The 22,017-nt window shown below is 50.7% G+C and overlaps 1 protein-coding gene across 1 annotated transcript in view; it reads right to left on the bottom strand.

The window, feature by feature from the left end:
* Positions 1–931: 931 nt before the first annotated feature.
* The window catches only part of PDE2A (phosphodiesterase 2A), an 835,594-nt gene continuing 814,508 nt past the window's right edge, over positions 932–22,017 (bottom strand). Inside the window, exons 28-31 of the mRNA XM_077298849.1 lie at positions 16,610–16,722; positions 16,446–16,484; positions 15,614–15,720; positions 932–5,366 (exon numbers count right to left, since the gene is read on the bottom strand). Of these exons, the coding sequence (XP_077154964.1) occupies positions 5,150–5,366; positions 15,614–15,720; positions 16,446–16,484; positions 16,610–16,722 (476 nt within the window). The 3' untranslated portion in view covers positions 932–5,149. The remainder of the gene's footprint in view (positions 5,367–15,613; positions 15,721–16,445; positions 16,485–16,609; positions 16,723–22,017) is intronic.

Below are 22,017 nucleotides of genomic sequence, written 5' to 3' on the forward strand. Positions count from 1 at the left end.
ATTCACAGCCCCCAACACCGGGTGTCACATTAGAAAGAGCTGAGTCACATTGTAAATAAATCACAACATTCCATCCATGGATTCTCAGCAACATCCAGTGTTATCCACAACGAGGGACGAGCCGTGGAAGTTCTGGGACCCGACCCAATCTCTATTGCAAAGTTCAGATCGGCTACCAGAACCAGAACCCGAAAGCCACTGAAAATAATGGGAACCTGAAGTTTAGAGCTGGAAAAACTCTCTCTCCTCCTGGGACTCCGAACATCGCGACAGTTCAGGGAAAAGTCTAGCTGAATGGTACGAACCCCGAACCGTTAAATTTGGGTTCACTCATCTCTATACATAATCCAGAGCTGCACTCACTATTCTGCTGGTGCAGTCACTGCGTACATACATTACATTACTGATCCTGAGTTACCTCCTGTATTATACCCCAGAGCTACACTCACTGTTCTGCTGGTGCAGTCACTGTGTACATACATTACTGATCCTGAGTTACATCCTGTATTATACCCCAGAGCTGCACTCACAATTCTGCTGGTGCAGTCACTGTGTACATACATTACATTACTGATCCTGAGTTACCTCCTGTATTATACCCCAGAGCTGCACTCACTATTCTGCTGGTGCAGTCACTGTGTACATAGATTACTGATCCTGAGTTACCTCCTGTATTATACCCCAGAGCTGCACTCACTATTCTGCTGGTGCAGTCACTGTGTACATACATTACATTACTGATCCTGAGTTACATCCTGTATTGTACCCCAGAGCTGCACTCACTATTCTGCTGGTGCAGTCACTGTGTACATACATTACATTACTGATCCTGAGTTACATCCTGTATTATACTCCAGAGCTGCACTCACTATTCTGCTGGTGCAGTCACTGTACATACATTACTGATCCTGAGATACATCCTGCATTATACCCCAGAGCTACACTCACTATTCTGCTGGTGCAGTCACTGTGTACATACATTACATTACTGATCCTGAGATACATCCTGTATTATACCCCAGAGCTACACTCACTATTCTGCTGGTGTAGTCACTGTGTACATACATTACATTACTGATCCTGAGTTACCTCCTGTATTATACCCCAGAGCTACACTCACTATTCTGCTGGTGCAGTCACTGTGTACATACATTACTGATCCAGAGTTACCTCCCGTATTATACTCCAGAGCTGCACTCACTATTCTGCTGGTGCAGTCACTGTGTACATACATTACTGATCCTGAGTTACATCCTGTATTATACCCCAGAGCTGCACTCACTATTCTGCTGGTGCAGTCACTGTGTACATACATTACATTACTGATCCTGAGTTACATCCTGTATTATACCCCAGAGCTGCACTCACTATTCTGCTGGTGCAGTCACTGTGTACATACATTACATTACTGATCCTGAGTTACATCCTGTATTATACCCCAGAGCTGCACTCACTATTCTGCTGGTGCAGTCACTGTGTACATACATTACATTACTGATCCTGAGTTACATCCTGTATTATACTCCAGAGCTGCACTCACTATTCCATGGGGCCTCGATGTAAAATTTGGACCTGGGCCCCCCACCAGCATATTGGTCAGATGTATGGGTCCTTGAATAACATCCTGGTATAATGCTTCCATTCTGGCCCATTATTTATTAATGTCCCCATCCTAGACTCCCTGTGATGATATCCCCAATCCTGGGCCACTTCCTGTATTATTGTCCTCCATCTTAGGCTACTTTCACACTAGCGTTAACTGCATTCCGTCACAATGCGTCGTTTTGCCGAAAAAACGCATCCTGCAAAAGTGTTTGCAGGATGCGTTTTTTCACCGTTGATTGACATGAAGCGACGCATTGTGACGGATTGCCACACGTCGCACCCGTTGTGCGACGGATGCGTCGTGCAGTGGCGGACCGTCGGGAACAAAAAACGCTACATGTAACGTTTTTTGCTCACGACGGTCCGCTTTTTCCGACCGCGCATGCACGGCCGGAACTCCGCCCCCACCTCCCCGCACCTCACAATGGGGCAGCGGATGCGCTGGAAAAATGCATCCGCTGCCCCCGTTGTGCGGCGGAGACAACGCTAGCGTCTGGAACGTCGGCCCGACGCACAGCGACGGGCCGAGCCCGACGCTAGTGTGAAAGTAGCCTTAGCCCCTTCAATAATGTCCCCCATCCTGGGCCATATCTTATAATAATGTCCTGCGTCCTGGCCCCTTTATTTAATAATGTCCTCTGTGATGGGCCCCTTCCTATAAAATAATGTCATCCATTCTGGTATCATGCCCCCATTCTGGCCCTTTCCTCTAATAATGTTCCTCATCCTGTAGATGTGTCCTCCTTCCTGGCACCATCTCCTAGTAATATTTCCCATTCTAGGCCCCTTTATTCTCCATCCTGGCCACCTCCAGTAATAATGTCCTTCATCCATCGCCCTTTCTGGTAATAATGCTCCCCATCCTGGACCCTTCCTATAATTTCCTCCATCCTGAGCTCCTTCCTACAATAATGTCCTTCATCCTTGGCCCTTTCCAGTAATAATGTCCCCCATCCTGAACCCTTCCTATAATAATGTCTCCCATCCTTGGCCTCTTCCTATAATAATGTCCCCCATCCTGAATCCTTCCTATAATAATGTCTTCCATCCTTGGCCCCTTCCTATAATAATTTCCTCCATCCTGAGCTCCTTCCTACAATAATGTCCTTCATCCTTGGCCATTTCCAGTAATAATGTCTGCCATTCTGGGCCCCTTCCTATAATAATGTCTCCCATCCTTGGCCCTTTCCAGTAATAATATCCCCCATCCTGAACCCTTCCTATTATAATGTCTTACATCCTGGGCTCCTTCCTATAGTAATGTTGGCCATCCTAAGCCACTTTCAGTATAATGTCTCCTATCCTGGGCCCCTTCCAGTATAATGTCCCCCATCCCAGACCCTTCCAATAATAATTTCCTCCATCCTGAACCCTTCCTATAATAATGTCTCCTATCCTGGGCACCTACCTATAGTAATGCTGGCCATTCTAGGCCCCTTCCAATATAATGTCTCTCATCCTGAGCCCCTTCCAGTAATAATATTCCGCATCATGGACCCTTCCTATAATAATGTCTCCTATCCTGGGCCCCTTCCTATAGTAATGTCCTCTGTCCTTGCCCCTTCCAGTAATAATATCCCCCATCATAGACCCTTCCTATAATAATGTCTCCTATCCTGGGCCCCTTCCTATAGTAATGTCCTTTGTCCTTGCCCCTTCCAGTAATAATATCCCCCATCATGGACCCTTCCTATAATAATGTCTCCTATCCTGGGCCCCTTCCTATACTAATGTCCTCTGTCCTTGCCCCTTCCAGTAATAATATTCCCCATCATAGACCCTTCCTATAATAATTTCTCATTGTGTCCAGCACTAAAAAGGTTAATCCTTCAGTGGATTAAAGGAAACCAGCAAATGTATACCTTCTCTTATACTGATCTTAAAGGGGTTGTTTGTCCATGTATTAAGTACTGATGAGCGGTGGGATCGGTACTCAACATGAAATCGGTGGGGCTCTGACACCCGGCCCCCCGACAACAGCTCCACTCCATGTGCAGAGGCCGCCGCCGGTACTGCAGCACATTCTCCAGTGTACTCTTCACTAGGAGACGTCCTGCAGTACCTGCGGTGGCCACTGCACGCTGAGTGGCGCTGTGCTTAGTAGCTCTGTTCAGTGTGTATGCAAATTGCCTCTTCTGAGAAAAAGAGGACTTAACTCTATAGCGCCACCTGTTGGAAGTAGCGATCCTACAAGTCACAATCAACCCTTTAACGAGTCGTGCAATATGACTTCGGATTAAAGCCAAATCAGTATCTCAATCCGCAGACTCGGTGTTTCGGGCTGTTGGCCCTCGTCAGTGCGAAGCATGAGAACGGATTTGGCTAGGTGAGAGGCTCTGGACTGGGGTCTAAGGGGTAACGTTTCTCCTTATGGAGAGTGACATACCATCTGGCTTGTCAAGGTAAGGAGGCTTATTCGCTGTGCAATGCTCCTCTGGGAAATATAATATGCAAATTGCCTCTTCTGAGAAAATTTAGTAGCTGCTGATCAGTGGGGGTGTCAGAGCCCCTCCAATCCCAGGGATCGGTCATCAAAATGTTCTGCCTGGAAAACCCTTTTAAGTTCCATCAAGTCTACTCCAACCACAGCAAGAGCTGCAATGAAAACTCTACTGTTCTGCCATGTCATAATCACCTACAGAGCTGCAACGACAGCTCAACTCTTCTATCGCCTGTTCTCCAATCCCAGCCAGAGCTGCAACGACAGCTCATCACTACTCCATCATATTATACTCCAGTCACACCCAGATCTGTTATCATATCTGATCCTCCAATCCCAGCCAGAGCTGCACCGACAGCTCAACTCTTCTACCACCTACTATTCTTCAATCCCGGCCAGAGCTGCATCGACAGCTCAACTCTTCTACCACCTATTATTCTCCAATCCCGGCCAGAGCTGCATCGACAGCTCCATTCTACCACCTATTATACTCCAATCCCAGACAGAGCTGCATCGACAGCTCATCACTACTCCATCATATTATACTCCAATCACACCCAGATCTGCTGTCATATCTCATCCTCCAATCCCAGCCAGAGCTGTGTCTTCTCTCCAACCTCCCCTGCTTCAGTGGTGTTTTTTTCCGGCACACAGGGAATCTGGGTAAATAATAACCAAGAGAATAGTGAATGCAGCTTTGGCTGTGACTGGAGACATGGTGGAATAATGAACCCAAAGTATAAAAGTAAAGTGTCAAATATTTACAAAGATAATCAACATTATAACGGTGTCGGGGGTGCGGTCCGGTCAGCAGCGGGGACCCCGGATAATGACTTACATGAAAAAAAAAAAATCCCAACATTCAGTTCAGGAAAAAATCTGCAGCAATATCCGCCCCCGCGCAGTTCTGCGCCTGCGGGTGCGCTGGGTCTGAATTTGAGGCGAGGCGCGCAGGAAGGATCGGTCCGCGGCTCCACAGCGCCATCTGGTGGAACATACATTGCACTGCACACTGACGGCAAAACAAGCCGGAGCACGGCGCACAATCGACGGTCCTGACACGGGACGTACAGATGTGTGTACAGAGGGTCCGCGCAGCGGGGGTCACTCCGCCTCCATGGAGCCGTTCACTCCGTTCAGTCTATTGTAGTCGTCATCCAGGCTCTCCTGAATGTCGTACTCCTCGTCCAGGAAGTCCAGCGAGTTGTTACTGGGCAGACCCCGGATGGTGAACTTGTGGGAGACACGATTCCACTTCACACGGTTAGAAGCCACGATCTCGTAGAGCTCCGCCGAGCGCGGGAACAGGTCCTTCAGCAGCCTGGACACAGACAGAAGCGGGGATATAAAAAGTCTACACACCCCAGCAACATCCTGCCTAGAAAACGCATTTCAGAACTCCCCCCCCCCCCCCCCCGAGCTGTCACCCGTAATCTGTACAATACATCAAGTAACAAACTTAAACCTTTTCAGATGGGAAAAGAAAGGAATAAAATAATGTGGTTGCGTAAATCTGCACACCCTTATACTAATACTTATCTGACATTCAGTGTTTTAGGGTCGGGGTCTATCGCTGGGCACATCTAGGACTGATATTTGCTGACTCCTCCTGGCAGCAGCTCCACATCTGTCAGATTGCGGGGGCATCTGTGTACAGCGCCCTCTTCAGGACACCACAGATTGTGGGGACATCTCCTGTGTACAGAGCCCTCTTCAGGTCACCACAGATTGCGGGGGCATCTCCTGTGTACAGCGCCCTCTTCAGGTCACCACAGATTGCGGGGGCATCTCCTGTGTACAGTGCCCTCTTCAGGTCACCACAGATTGCGGGGACATCTCCTGTGTACAGCGCCTTCTTCAGGTCACCACAGATTGCGGGGATATCTCCTGTGTACAGCGTCCTCTTCAGGTCACCACAGATTGCGGGGGCATCTCCTGTGTACAGTGCCCTCTTCAGGTCACCACAGATTGCGGGGGCATCTCCTGTGTACAGCGCCCTCTTCAGGTCACCACAGATTGCGGGGACATCTCCTGTGTACTGCGTCCTCTTCAGGTCACCACAGATAGCGGGGACATCTCCTGTGTACAGCGCCTTCTTCAGGTCACCACAGATTGCGGGGACATCTCCTGTGTACAACGTCCTCTTCAGGTCACCACAGATTGCGGGGACATCTCCTGTGTACTGCGCCCTCTTCAGGTCACCACAGATTGCGGGGATATCTCCTGTGTACAGCGTCCTCTTCAGGTCACCACAGATTGCGGGGACATCTGTGTACAGCGCCCTCTTCAGGTCACCACAGATTGCGGGGGCATCTCCTGTGTACAGCGCCCTCTTCAGGTCACCACAGATTGCGGGGGCATCTCCTGTGTACAGTGCCCTCTTCAGGTCACCACAGATTGCGGGGACATCTCCTGTGTACAGCGCCTTCTTCAGGTCACCACAGATTGCGGGGACATCTCCTGTGTACAGTGCCCTCTTCAGGTCACCACAGATTGCGGGGGCATCTCCTGTGTACAGCGCCCTCTTCAGGTCACCACAGATTGCGGGGACATCTCCTGTGTACAGCGCCTTCTTCAGGTCACCACAGATTGCGGGGACATCTCCTGTGTACAGCGCCCTCTTCAGGTCACCACAGATTGCGGGGACATCTCCTGTGTACAGCTCCCTCTTCAGGTCACCACAGATTGCGGGGGCATCTCCTGTGTACAGCGTCCTCTTCAGGTCACCACGGATAGCGGGGACATCTCCTGTGTACAGCGCCCTCTTCAGGTCACCACAGATTGCGGGGACATCTCCTGTGTACAGAGCCCTCTTCAGGTCACCACAGATTGTGGGGACATCTCCTGTGTACGGCGCCCTCTTCAGGTCACCACAGATTGCGGGGACATCTCCTGTGTACAGCGCCCTCTTCAGGTCACCACAGATTGCGGGGACATCTCCTGTGTACAGCGCCCTCTTCAGGTCACCACAGATAGCGGGGACATCTCCTGTGTACAGCGCCCTCTTCAGGTCACCACAGATAGCGGGGAAATCTCCTGTGTACAGCGCCCTCTTCAGGTCACCACAGATAGCGGGGACATCTCCTGTGTACAGCGCCCTCTTCAGGTCACCACAGATAGCGGGGAAATCTCCTGTGTACAGCGCCCTCTTCAGGTCACCACAGATTGCGGGGACATCTCCTGTGTACAGCGCCCTCTTCAGGTCACCACAGATTGCGGGGGCATCTCCTGTGTACAGCGCCCTCTTCAGGTCACCACAGATTGCGGGGGCATCTCCTGTGTACAGCGCCCTCTTCAGGTCACCACAGATTGCGGGGGCATCTGTGTACAGCGCCCTCTTCAGGTCACCACAGATTGCGGGGGCATCTCCTGTGTACAGCGTCCTCTTCAGGACACCACAGATTGTGGGGACATCTCCTGTGTACAGCGCCCTCTTCAGGTCACCACAGATTGCGGGGACATCTCCTGTGTACAGCGCCCTCTTCAGGTCACCACAGATTGCGGGGGCATCTCCTGTGTACAGCGCCCTCTTCAGGTTACCACAGATAGCGGGGACATCTCCTGTGTACAGCATCCTCTTCAGGTCACCACAGATTGCGGGGGCATCTCCTGTGTACAGCGCCCTCTTCAGGTCACCACAGATTGCGGGGGCATCTCCTGTGTACAGCGCCCTCTTCAGGTCACCACAGATTGCGGGGGCATCTCCTGTGTACAGCGCCCTCTTCAGGTCACCACAGATTGCGGGGACATCTCCTATGTACAGCGCCCTCTTCAGGTCACCACAGATTGCGGGGGCATCTCCTGTGTACAGCGCCCTCTTCAGGTCACCACAGATTGCGGGGACATCTCCTGTGTACAGCTCCCTCTTCAGGTCACAGATTGCGGGGACATCTCCTGTGTACAGCGCCCTCTTCAGGTCACCACAGATTGCGGGGGCATCTCCTGTGTACAGCGTCCTCTTCAGGTCACCACAGATTGCGGGGACATCTCCTGTGTACAGCGTCCTCTTCATGTCACCACAGATTGCAGGACATCTCCTGTGTACAGCGTCCTCTTCAGGTCACCACAGATTGCGGGGATATCTCCTGTGTACAGCGTCCTCTTCAGGTCACCACAGATTGCAGGACATCTCCTGTGTACAGCGTCCTCTTCAGGTCACCACAGATTGCGGGGATATCTCCTGTGTACAGCGTCCTCTTCAGGTCACCACAGATTGCAGGACATCTCCTGTGTACAGCGCCCTCTTCAGGTCACCACAGATTGCGGGGGCATCTCCTGTGTACAGCGCCCTCTTCAGGTCACCACAGATTGCGGGGACATCTCCTGTGTACAGCGCCCTCTTCAGGTCACCACAGATTGCGGGGACATCTCCTGTGTACAGCGCCCTTTTCAGGTCACCACAGATTGTGGGGGACATCTCCTGTGTACAGCGCCCTCTTCAGGTCACCACAGATTGGGGGACATCTCCTGTGTACTGCGTCCTCTTCAGGTCACCACAGATTGCGGGGACATCTCCAGTGTACAGCCCCCTCTTCAGGTCACCACAGATTGCGGGGACATCTCCTGTGTACAGCGTCCTCTTCAGGTCACCACAGATTGCGGGGACATCTCCTGTGTACAGCCCCCTCTTCAGGTCACCACAGATTGCTGGGACATCTCCTGTGTACAGCGTCCTCTTCAGGTCACCACAGATTGCGGGGGCATCTCCTGTGTACAGCGCCCTCTTCAGGTCACCACAGATTGCTGGGACATCTCCTGTGTACAGCCCCCTCTTCAGGTCACCACAGATTGCTGGGACATCTCCTGTGTACAGCGCCCTCTTCAGGTCACCACAGATTGCGGGGACATCTCCTGTGTACAGCCCCCTCTTCAGGTCACCACAGATTGCTGGGACATCTCCTGTGTACAGCCCCCTCTTCAGGTCACCACAGATTGCTGGGACATCTCCTGTGTACAGCGCCCTCTTCAGGTCACCACAGATTGCGGGGACATCTCCTGTGTACAGCGCCCTCTTCAGGTCACCACAGATTGCGGGGGCATCTCCTGTGTACAGCGCCCTCTTCAGGTCACCACAGATTGCGGGGACATCTCCTGTGTACAGCGCCCTCTTCAGGTCACCACAGATTGCGGGGGCCTCTCCTGTGTACAGCGCCCTCTTCAGGTCACCACAGATTGCGGGGACATCTCCTGTGTACAGCGTCCTCTTCAGGTCACCACAGATTGCGGGGGCATCTCCTGTGTACAGCGTCCTCTTCAGGTCACCACAGATTGCGGGGGCATCTCCTGTGTACAGCGTCCTCTTCAGGTCACCACAGATTGCGGGGACATCTCCTGTGTACAGCGTCCTCTTCAGGTCACCACAGATTGCGGGGACATCTCCTGTGTACAGCGCCCTCTTCAGGTCACCACAGATTGCGGGGACATCTCCTGTGTACAGCGTCCTCTTCAGGTCACCACAGATTGCGGGGACATCTCCTGTGTACAGCACCCTCTTCAGGTCACCACAGATTGCGGGGACATCTCCTGTGTACAGCGCCCTCTTCAGGTCACCACAGATTGCGGGGACATCTCCTGTGTACAGCGCCCTCTTCAGGTCACCACAGATTGCGGGGACATCTCCTGTGTACGGCGCCCTCTTCAGGTCACCACAGATTGCGGGGACATCTCCTGTGTACAGCGCCCTCTTCAGGTCACCACAGATTGCGGGAACATCTCCTGTGTACAGCGCCCTCTTCAGGTCACCACAGATTGCGGGGACATCTCCTGTGTACAGCGCCCTCTTCAGGTCACCACAGATTGCGGGGGCATCTCCTGTGTACGGCGCCCTCTTCAGGTCACCACAGATTGCGGGGACATCTCCTGTGTACAGCGCCCTCTTCAGGTCACCACAGATTGCGGGGACATCTCCTGTGTACAGCGCCCTCTTCAGGTCACCACAGATAGCGGGGACATCTCCTGTGTACAGCGCCCTCTTCAGGTCACCACAGATTGCGGGGACATCTCCTGTGTACAGCGCCCTCTTCAGGTCACCACAGATTGCGGGGACATCTCCTGTGTACAGCGCCCTCTTGAGGTCACCACAGATTGTGGGGACATCTCCTGTGTACAGCGTCCTCTTCAGGTCACCACAGATTGCGGGGACATCTCCTGTGTACAGCGCCCTCTTCAGGTCATCACAGATTGCGGGGACATCTCCTGTGTACAGCGTCCTCTTCAGGTCACCACAGATTGCGGGGGCATCTCCTGTGTACAGCGTCCTCTTCAGGTCACCACAGATTGCGGGGACATCTCCTGTGTACAGCGTCCTCTTCAGGTCACCACAGATTGCGGGGGCATCTCCTGTGTACAGCGCCCTCTTCAGGTCACCACAGATTGCGGGGACATCTGTGTACAGCGCCCTCTTCAGGTCACCACAGATTGCGGGGGCATCTCCTGTGTACAGCCCCCTCTTCAGGTCACCACAGATTGCTGGGACATCTCCTGTGTACAGCGTCCTCTTCAGGTCACCACAGATTGCGGGGGCATCTCCTGTGTACAGCGCCCTCTTCAGGTCACCACAGATTGCTGGGACATCTCCTGTGTACAGCCCCCTCTTCAGGTCACCACAGATTGCTGGGACATCTCCTGTGTACAGCGCCCTCTTCAGGTCACCACAGATTGCGGGGACATCTCCTGTGTACAGCCCCCTCTTCAGGTCACCACAGATTGCTGGGACATCTCCTGTGTACAGCCCCCTCTTCAGGTCACCACAGATTGCTGGGACATCTCCTGTGTACAGCGCCCTCTTCAGGTCACCACAGATTGCGGGGACATCTCCTGTGTACAGCGCCCTCTTCAGGTCACCACAGATTGCGGGGGCATCTCCTGTGTACAGCGCCCTCTTCAGGTCACCACAGATTGCGGGGACATCTCCTGTGTACAGCGCCCTCTTCAGGTCACCACAGATTGCGGGGGCCTCTCCTGTGTACAGCGCCCTCTTCAGGTCACCACAGATTGCGGGGACATCTCCTGTGTACAGCGTCCTCTTCAGGTCACCACAGATTGCGGGGGCCTCTCCTGTGTACAGCGCCCTCTTCAGGTCACCACAGATTGCGGGGACATCTCCTGTGTACGGCGCCCTCTTCAGGTCACCACAGATTGCGGGGACATCTCCTGTGTACAGCGCCCTCTTCAGGTCACCACAGATTGCGGGAACATCTCCTGTGTACAGCGCCCTCTTCAGGTCACCACAGATTGCGGGGACATCTCCTGTGTACAGCGCCCTCTTCAGGTCACCACAGATTGCGGGGGCATCTCCTGTGTACGGCGCCCTCTTCAGGTCACCACAGATTGCGGGGACATCTCCTGTGTACAGCGCCCTCTTCAGGTCACCACAGATTGCGGGGACATCTCCTGTGTACAGCGCCCTCTTCAGGTCACCACAGATTGCGGGGACATCTCCTGTGTACAGCGTCCTCTTCAGGTCACCACAGATTGTGGGGACATCTCCTGTGTACAGCTCCCTCTTCAGGTCACCACAGATTGCGGGAACATCTCCTGTGTACAGCGCCCTCTTCAGGTCACCATAGATTGCGAGGACATCTCCTGTGTACAGCGCCCTCTTCAGGTCACCACAGATTGCGGGGACATCTCCTGTGTACAGCGCCCTCTTCAGGTCACCATAGATTGCGAGGACATCTCCTGTGTACAGCGCCCTCTTCAGGTCACCATAGATTGCGAGGACATCTCCTGTGTACAGCGCCCTCTTCAGGTCACCACAGATTGCGGGGACATCTCCTGTGTACAGCGCCCTCTTCAGGTCACCACAGATTGCAGGGACATCTCCTGCGTACAGCGCCCTCTTCAGGTCACCACAGATAGCGGGGACATCTCCTGTGTACAGCGCCCTCTTCAGGTCACCACAGATTGCGGGGACATCTCCTGTGTACAGCGCCCTCTTCAGGTCACCACAGATTGCGGGGACATCTCCTGTGTACAGCGCCCTCTTGAGGTCACCACAGATTGTGGGGACATCTCCTGTGTACAGCGTCCTCTTCAGGTCACCACAGATTGCGGGGACATCTCCTGTGTACAGCGCCCTCTTCAGGTCATCACAGATTGCGGGGACATCTCCTGTGTACAGCGTCCTCTTCAGGTCACCACAGATTGCGGGGGCATCTCCTGTGTACAGCGTCCTCTTCAGGTCACCACAGATTGCGGGGACATCTCCTGTGTACAGCGTCCTCTTCAGGTCACCACAGATTGCGGGGGCATCTCCTGTGTACAGCGCCCTCTTCAGGTCACCACAGATTGCGGGGACATCTGTGTACAGCGCCCTCTTCAGGTCACCACAGATTGCGGGGACATCTCCTGTGTACAGCGTCCTCTTCAGGTCACCACAGATTGCGGGGACATCTGTGTACAGCGCCCTCTTCAGGTCACCACAGATTGCGGGGACATCTCCTGTGTACAGCGCCCTCTTCAGGTCACCACAGATTGCGGGGACATCTCCTGTGTACAGCGCCCTCTTCAGGTCACCACAGATTGCGGGGGCATCTCCTGTGTACAGCGTCCTCTTCAGGTCACCACAGATTGCGGGGGCATCTCCTGTGTACAGCGCCCTCTTCAGGTCACCACAGATTGCGGGGACATCTCCTGTTTACAGCGCCCTTTTCAGGTCACCACAGATTGTGGGGACATCTCCTGTGTACAGCGTCCTCTTCAGGTCACCACAGATTGCGGGGACATCTCCTGTGTACAGCGCCCTCTTCAGGTCACCACAGATTGCGGGGACATCTCCTGTTTACAGCGCCCTTTTCAGGTCACCACAGATTGTGGGGACATCTCCTGTGTACAGCGCCCTCTTCAGGTCACCACAGATTGCGGGGACATCTCCTGTGTACAGCGCCCTCTTCAGGTCACCACAGATTGCGGGGACATCTCCTGTGTACGGCGCCCTCTTCAGGTCACCACAGATTGCGGAGACATCTCCTGTGTACAGCGTCCTCTTCAGGTCACCACAGATTGCGGGGACATCTCCTGTGTACAGCGCCCTCTTCAGGTCACCACAGATTGCGGGGACATCTCCTGTGTACAGCGCCCTCTTCAGGTCACCACAGATTGCGGGGACATCTCCTGTGTACGGCGCCCTCTTCAGGTCACCACAGATTGCGGGGACATCTCCTGTGTACAGCGTCCTCTTCAGGTCACCACAGATTGTGGGGACATCTCCTGTGTACAGCGCCCTCTTCAGGTCACCACAGATTGCGGGGTCTCTCCTGTGTACGGCGCCCTCTTCAGGTCACCACAGATTGCGGAGACATCTCCTGTGTACAGCGCCTTCTTCAGGTCACCACAGATTGCGGGGGCATCTCCTGTGTACAGCGTCCTCTTCAGGTCACCACAGATTGTGGGGACATCTCCTGTGTACAGCGCCCTCTTCAGGTCACCACAGATTGCGGGGACATCTCCTGTGTACGGCGCCCTCTTCAGGTCACCACAGATTGCGGAGACATCTCCTGTGTACAGCGTCCTCTTCAGGTCACCACAGATTGCGGGGACATCTCCTGTGTACAGCGCCCTCTTCAGGTCACCACAGATTGCAGGGACATCTCCAGTGTACAGCGCCCTCTTCAGGTCACCACAGATTGCGGGGGCATCTCCTGTGTACAGCGCCCTCTTCAGGTCACCACAGATTGCGGGGACATCTCCTGTGTACGGCGTCCTCTTCAGGTCACCACAGATTGTGGGGACATCTCCTGTGTACAGCGCCCTCTTCAGGTCACCACAGATTGCGGAGACATCTCCTGTGTACAGCGCCCTCTTCAGGTCACCACAGATTGCGGAGACATCTCCTGTGTACAGCGCCCTCTTCAGGTCACCACAGATTGCCCCTTGGGTTCAGGTCTGGAGTTCGGCTAATCCAGAACATCCATCTTCTCCTGGAGCTGTTCTTTTGCTGACTTGATCACTTAGGGTCATTGTTGTGCTGAAAGGTGAAATTCCTCCTCATCTCCAGCTTTTCAGCAGATACCTGAAAGTTTTCATACAACATTGACTGATATTTGAAGCTGTGCATAATTCTCCCCTCTCCACTAAAGTCCCAGTTCCAGTTTCTGAAAAACAGCCCCAAAGCACAATGTTGCCTCCACCATGCCTCACTGTGGGGATGGTGATCTTCTGGTGATGCAAAATGATGCCCTCACCATGACTCACTATGGGGATGGTGATCTTCTGGTGATGCACAATGCTGCCCTAATCATGCCTCACTGTGGGGATGGTGATCTTCTGGTGATGCACAATGCTGCCCTCATCATGCCTCACTGTGGGGATGGTGATCTTCTGGTGATGCACAATGCTGCCCTCATCATGCCTCACTGTGGGGATGGTGATCTTCTGGTGATCCACAAAGCTGCCCTCATCATGCCTCACTGTGGGGATGGTGGTCTTCTGGTGATGCACAGTGTTGGTTTCTCACCATACATACCTTTTAGAATAATCGTCAGGACACATTTCCTGATTTTGGTGAAATGATGGAAGTTTTGGTAACACATCGACGGGCCTGGATATTTTTCTTTGTAAGGCTTTCGTCTTGCCCCCGACACCATGGGCCGGACATGTGAAGAATACAGGAGATTGTTGTCACATGCAGGACACAACCAGAACTAGTTAGAAATTCCTGCAGCTCCTTTACTGTTGCTTTCGGCCTCTTCTCATTTTCTTGGACCAATTTTCTTCTCGACTTTTCATTGGTTTGTGTGGGACGTCCACTTCTAGGTGATGTCACTGTTGGGCCAAATTTCAGTCACTACTGACATCTTCACAGTGTCCATGGTAGATCTAACGCCTTGGAAATTATTTTTTATCTTTGTCCTTTCTGACAACTTTCCACAATCAGATCCTTTGCTGTGTTGTCAGCTGTTTACAAACCAGAAAATGTCAGGAAAATCGTCCTGGAGCAGCGACACTTTCTCTGGGGTTAATCAGAATCACTGTACATGACAGTGGCCGAGCGCTGACTACTATGTAACATGGGAGAATGTGATTGGATGCTTCTGAGCACAACCACAGCCCCGATTATAAGAGGGTGCTCACACTTATGCAACCACAGCATTGTACTTTTGTTATTTGTATTTTTTTTCTCAATGGATTTGTACAACAATAAAAAGGGGGAAAAAGTAGATGCAGACCATCCTGATCACACAGCTGAGGACATATCATCTTCACATCTAATACTCTAGTCACAGCCAGAGCTGCATTTAATTTCCAATGTAATTCTTCTATTCCGCTGTGATGGTTTGTGGTAATGCAGCAGAGCCAAGCGTGCCATGCACATACACAGCCAGCAGGAGCAGCAGTGAGACATTCAGATGGCTTATGGTAAGAAGCTGAAGTATGAATGCAGCTCTGGATGTGACTAGAGATAACACTTGATGTTACTCAAAGCAAATAATTACAAGGGGCTCATTGTCTGGTGCTAGTTGACACCCCTAGATCACTTCCTTGATTGCTGGGACAATCCCCTACACCCTTGCTGGGGGTCTTCCCTCTACTCTGGGCCGATCATCATGCTGCGGCTGCGACGCTCACTTGTAGATGGGCATGGCGATGTGCTCCATGAAGCTGATCTGCAGCTCGGGGATGTACGCCTTCTCCCGGTCCATCATCTCGCTCGGCCGGTTCCCCATGGCTTTCTCCTGCGGGCGAAGCAAAGTAAAGAGGTGACAAGTCAATAAGCAGGTGAGGAATGTCTGCCAGCATCGTCTGCACATGGGACGCGGGTGGAGGTCGCGTATGTGCCGTACATGTGGTGGAGGTCGTGTATGTGCTGCACATGTGGTGGAGGTCCCATATGTGCTGCACATGTGGTGGAGGCCGTGTATGTGGTGGAGGTCGTGTATGTGCCGCACATGTGGTGGAGGCCGTGTATGTGCCGTACATGTGGTGGAGGTCGTGTATGTGCCGTACATGTGGTGGAGGTCGTGTATGTGCCGCACATGTGGTGGAGGTCGTGTATGTGCCGTACATGTGGTGGAGGCCGTGTATGTGCCGTACATGTGGTGGAGGTCGTGTATGGGCTGCACATGTGGTGGAGGTCGTGTATGTGCCGCACATGTGGTGGAGGTCGTGTATGTGGTGGAGGTCGTGTTTGTGGTGGAGGTCGTGTATGTGCCGCACATGTGGTGGAGGCCGTGTATGTGCCGCACATGTGGTGGAGGTCGTGTATGTGCCGCACATGTGGTGGAGGTCGTGTATGTGCCGCACATGTGGTGGAGGTCGTGTATGTGCCGTACATGTGGTGGAGGTCGTGTATGTGGTGGAGGTCGTGTATGTGGTGGAGGTCGTGTATGTGCCGCACATGTGGTGGAGGCCGTGTATGTGGTGGAGGCCATGTTTGGGCCGTGCCTGTGGAGTCACTCACCAGGTCTCCCTGAGAGAAGAATTCTTTGTAAATCAGCTCCTGAAACCACAGAATATTTTCAGTCTCTTTTATACAAGTTCTAGCAAATTCTAACCACTAATTAGACACCGGTGGAAGAAGCAGAAACCGCAGCGTCACAGAGGATTTCAGGAGCGGACACTCACAGCAATCTTTCTGGTGGTTTTCCAGCCTTTGGTTTGATCAGAGAGGTCACATGAGGTCATGAGGAGGCAGAGCAGGAGGTCGTGGTGGTGCTTGTTTTTGGGATCATAACCGTCTGCAATACACATAGATATCAATGAACAAAGAAAGAAGTGGGGGAGATGAAATGGGGTCTTCTTGTCTACTGAGGGCCGCAGGGTAATCTCGTCTCAACATGCAACTGGGATTACAGGCTGCATCCTCTAGACATGCTCTTGACAGCATCCTGTATTATAGAGCTGCGCTCACTATTCTGCTGGTGCAGTCACTGTGTACATACATTACATTACTGATCCTGAGTTACAACCTGTATTATACCCCAGAGCTGCACTCACTATTCTGCTGGTGCAGTCACTGTGTACATACATTACATTACTGATCCTGAGTTACATCCTGTATTATACCCCAGAGCTGCACTCACTATTCTGCTGGTGCAGTCACTGTGTACATACATTATGTTACTGATCCTGAGTTACCTCCTGTATTATACCCCAGAGCTGCACTCACTATTCTGCTGGTGCAGTCACTGTGTACATACATTACATTACTGATCCTGAGTTACATCCTGAATTATACCCCAGAGCTGCACTCACTATTCTGCTGGTGCAGTCACTGTGTACATACATTACATTACTGATCCTGAGTTACATCCTGTATTATACTCCAGAGCTGCACTCACTATTCTGCTGGTGCAGTCACTGTGTACATACATTACATTACTGATCCTGAGTTACAACCTGTATTATACCCCAGAGCTGCACTCACTATTCTGCTGGTGCAGTCACTGTGTACATACATTACATTACTGATCCTGAGTTACATCCTGTATTATACTCCAGAGCTGCACTCACTATTCTGCTGGTGCAGTCACTGTGTACATACATTACTGATCCTGAGTTACATCCTGTATTATACCCCAGAGCTGCACTCACTATTCTGCTGGTGCAGTCACTGTGTACATACATTACATTACTGATCCTGAGTTACCTCCTGTATTATACTCCACAGCTGCACTCACTATTCTACTGGTGCAATCACTGTGTACATACATTACTGATCCTGAGTTACATCCTGTATTATACTCCAGAGCTGCACTCACTATTCTGCTGGTGCAGTCACTGTGTACATACATTACATTACTGATCCTGAGTTACAACCTGTATTATACCCCAGAGCTGCACTCACTATTCTGCTGGTGCAGTCACTGTGTACATACATTACATTACTGATCCTGAGTTACATCCTGTATTATACCCCAGAGCTGCACTCACTATTCTGCTGGTGCAGTCACTGTGTATATACATTACTGATCCTGAGTTACATCCTGTATTATACCCCAGAGCTGCACTCACTATTCTGCTGGTGCAGTCACTGTGTACATACATTATGTTACTGATCCTGAGTTACCTCCTGTATTATACCCCAGAGCTGCACTCACTATTCTGCTGGTGCAGTCACTGTGTACATACATTACATTACTGATCCTGAGTTACATCCTGAATTATACCCCAGAGCTGCACTCACTATTCTGCTGGTGCAGTCACTGTGTACATACATTACATTACTGATCCTGAGTTACATCCTGTATTATACTCCAGAGCTGCACTCACTATTCTGCTGGTGCAGTCACTGTGTACATACATTACTGATCCTGAGTTACATCCTGTATTATACCCCAGAGCTGCACTCACTATTCTGCTGGTGCAGTCACTGTGTACATACATTACATTACTGATCCTGAGTTACAACCTGTATTATACCCCAGAGCTGCACTCACTATTCTGCTGGTGCAGTCACTGTGTACATACATTACATTACTGATCCTGAGTTGCATCCTGTATTATACTCCAGAGCTGCACTCACTATTCTGCTGGTGCAGTCACTGTGTACATACGTTACTGATCCGGAGTTACATTCTGTATTATACTCCAGAGCTGCACTCACTATTCTGCTGGTGCAGTCACTGTGTACATACATTACATTACTGATCCTGAGTTACAACCTGTATTATACCCCAGAGCTGCACTCACTATTCTGCTGTTGCAGTCACTGTGTACATACATTACATTACTGATCCTGAGTTACATCCTGTATTATACCCCAGAGCTGCACTCACTATTCTGCTGGTGCAGTCACTGTGTACATACATTACATTACTGATCCTGAGTTACATCCTGTATTATACCCCAGAGCTGCACTCACTATTCTGCTGGTGCACTCACTATTCTGCTGGTGCAGTCACTGTGTACATACATTACATTACTGATCCTGAGTTACATCCTGAATTATACCCCAGAGCTGCACTCACTATTCTGCTGGTGCAGTCACTGTGTACATACATTACATTACTGATCCTGAGTTACATCCTGAATTATACCCCAGAGCTGCACTCACTATTCTGCTGGTGCAGTCTGTTGTGGATTCTGTTTTTGGGCTCCCTCTGGTGGTTACGGCTGGTACTGGGTGACTTTGGTGGGTTGTGGTCTCTGCTTTCCACCTGTCCATCAGAGGCTGGGTGTTTCCTATTTAACCTGGCTTTTCGGTCATTCCCTTGCCGGCTATCAATGTGTTCAGATGTGCTCAGTTTGGTTCCTGACTACCTGCTCCCAGATCTCTCAGGATAAGCGAAGTTCTGTTTTTTAGTTGTTTGGTTTTTTGTCCAGCTTGCTAATTATGACTCTATGCTAGCTGGTAGCTCTAGTGGACTGAGGTTCTCCCCATGTGCCATGAGTTGGCACATGGGTTCTTGTAATCTCAGGATGGTTTTTGATTAGGGTTTTTTGCTGACCGCTCAGACCCCTTTTGTATCATTCTGCTTTCTAGTTATAGCGGGCCTCATTTTGCTAAATCTATTTTCATCTCTATGTGTGTGCCTTCCTCTCATTTCACCGTCAATACATGTGGGGGGCAACTATACCTTTTGGGGTTCATTCCTCTGGAGGCAAGCTAGGTCTTTATTTCCTCTGCAGTGCTAGTTAGCTCTTAGGCTGGCGCGTGGCGTCTAGAATCAACGTAGGCACGCTCCCTGGCTATTTCTAGTTGTGTTTGTCAGGAGTAGGGCAGCGGTCAGCCCAGGTTCCATCACCCTAGAGCTCGTCCGTTATTTATGTTATTTTGCTTGTCCAGTGCGATCCCCAGCCATTGGGATCCATGACAGCAGTCACTGTGTATATACATTACATTACTGATCCTGAGTTACATCCTGAATTATACCCCAGAGCTGCACTCACTATTCTGCTGGTGCAGTCACTGTGTACATACATTACATTACTGATCCTGAGTTACCTCCTGTATTATACTCCAGAGCTGCACTCACTATTCTGCTGGTGCAGTCACTGTGTACATACATTACATTACTGATCCTGAGTTACATCCTGTATTATACTCCAGAGCTGCACTCACTATTCTGCTGGTGCAATCACTGTGTACATACATTACTGATCCTGAGTTACATCCTGTATTATACTCCAGAGCTGCACTCACTATTCTGCTGGTGCAGTCACTGTGTACATACATTACATTACTGATCCTGAGTTACAACCTGTATTATACCCCAGAGCTGCACTCACTATTCTGCTGGTGCAGTCACTGTGTACATACATTACATTACTGATCCTGAGTTACATCCTGTATTATACCCCAGAGCTGCACTCACTATTCTGCTGGTGCAGTCACTGTGTACATACATTACATTACTGATCCTGAGTTACATCCTGTATTATACCCCAGAGCTGCACTCACTATTCTGCTGGTGCAGTCACTGTGTACATACATTACATTACTGATCCTGAGTTACATCCTGAATGATACCCCAGAGCTGCACTCACTATTTTGCTGGTGCAGTCACTGTGTATATACATTACATTACTGATCCTGAGTTACATCCTGTATTATACTCCACAGCTGCACTCACTATTCTGCTGGTGCAATCACTGTGTACATACATTACATTACTGATCCTGAGTTACATCCTGTATTATACTCCAGAGCTGCACTCACTATTCTGCTGGTGCAATCACTGTGTACATACATTACATTACTGATCCTGAGTTACATCCAGTATTATACTCCAGAGCTGCACTCACTATTCTGCTGGTGCACTCACTATTCTGCTGGTGCAGTCACTGTGTATATACATTACATTACTGATCCTGAGTTACATCCTGAATTATACCCCAGAGCTGCACTCACTATTCTGCTGGTGCAGTCACTGTGTACATACATTACATTACTGATCCTGAGTTACATCCAGTATTATACTCCAGAGCTGCACTCACTATTCTGCTGGTGCACTCACTATTCTGCTGGTGCAGTCACTGTGTATATACATTACATTACTGATCCTGAGTTACATCCTGAATTATACCCCAGAGCTGCACTCACTATTCTGCTGGTGCAGTCACTGTGTACATACATTACATTACTGATCCTGAGTTACCTCCTGTATTATACCCCAGAGCTGCACTCGCTATTCTGCTGGTGCAGTCACTGTGTACATACATTACGTTACTGATCCTGAGTTACATCCTGAATTATACCCCAGAGCTGCACTCACTATTTTGCTGGTGCAGTCACTGTGTACATACATTACATTACTGATCCTGAGTTACATCCTGTATTATACTCCACAGCTGCACTCACTATTCTGCTGGTGCAGTCACTGTGTACATACATTACATTACTGATCCTGAGTTACATCCTGTATTATACTCCAGAGCTGCACTCACTATTCTGCTGGTGCAGTCACTGTGTACATACATTACATTACTGATCCTGAGTTACATCCTGTATTATACCCCAGAGCTGCACTCACTATTCTGCTGGTGCAGTCACTGTGTACATACATTACGTTACTGATCCTGAGTTACCTCCTGTATTATACCCCAGAGCTGCACTCACTATTCTGCTGGTGCACTCACTATTCTGCTGGTGCAGTCACTGTGTACATACATTACTGATCCTGAGTTACATCCTGAATTATACCCCAGAGCTGCACTCACTATTTTGCTGGTGCAGTCACTGTGTACATACATTACATTACTGATCCTGAGTTACATCCTGTATTATACTCCACAGCTGCACTCACTATTCTGCTGGTGCAGTCACTGTGTACATACATTACATTACTGATCCTGAGTTACATCCTGTATTATACCCCAGAGCTGCACTCACTATTCTGCTGGTGCAGTCACTGTGTACATACATTACATTACTGATCCTGAGTTACATCCTGTATTATACCCCAGAGCTGCACTCTCTATTCTGCTGGTGGAGTTACTGTGTACATACATTACATTACTGATCCTGAGTTATATCCTGTATTATACTCCAGAGCTGCACTCACTATTCTGCTGGTGCAGTCACTGTGTAC

The sequence above is a fragment of the Ranitomeya variabilis genome, chromosome 3 (genome assembly GCF_051348905.1).
Source record: "Ranitomeya variabilis isolate aRanVar5 chromosome 3, aRanVar5.hap1, whole genome shotgun sequence".
Lineage (NCBI taxonomy): Eukaryota > Metazoa > Chordata > Amphibia > Anura > Dendrobatidae > Ranitomeya > Ranitomeya variabilis.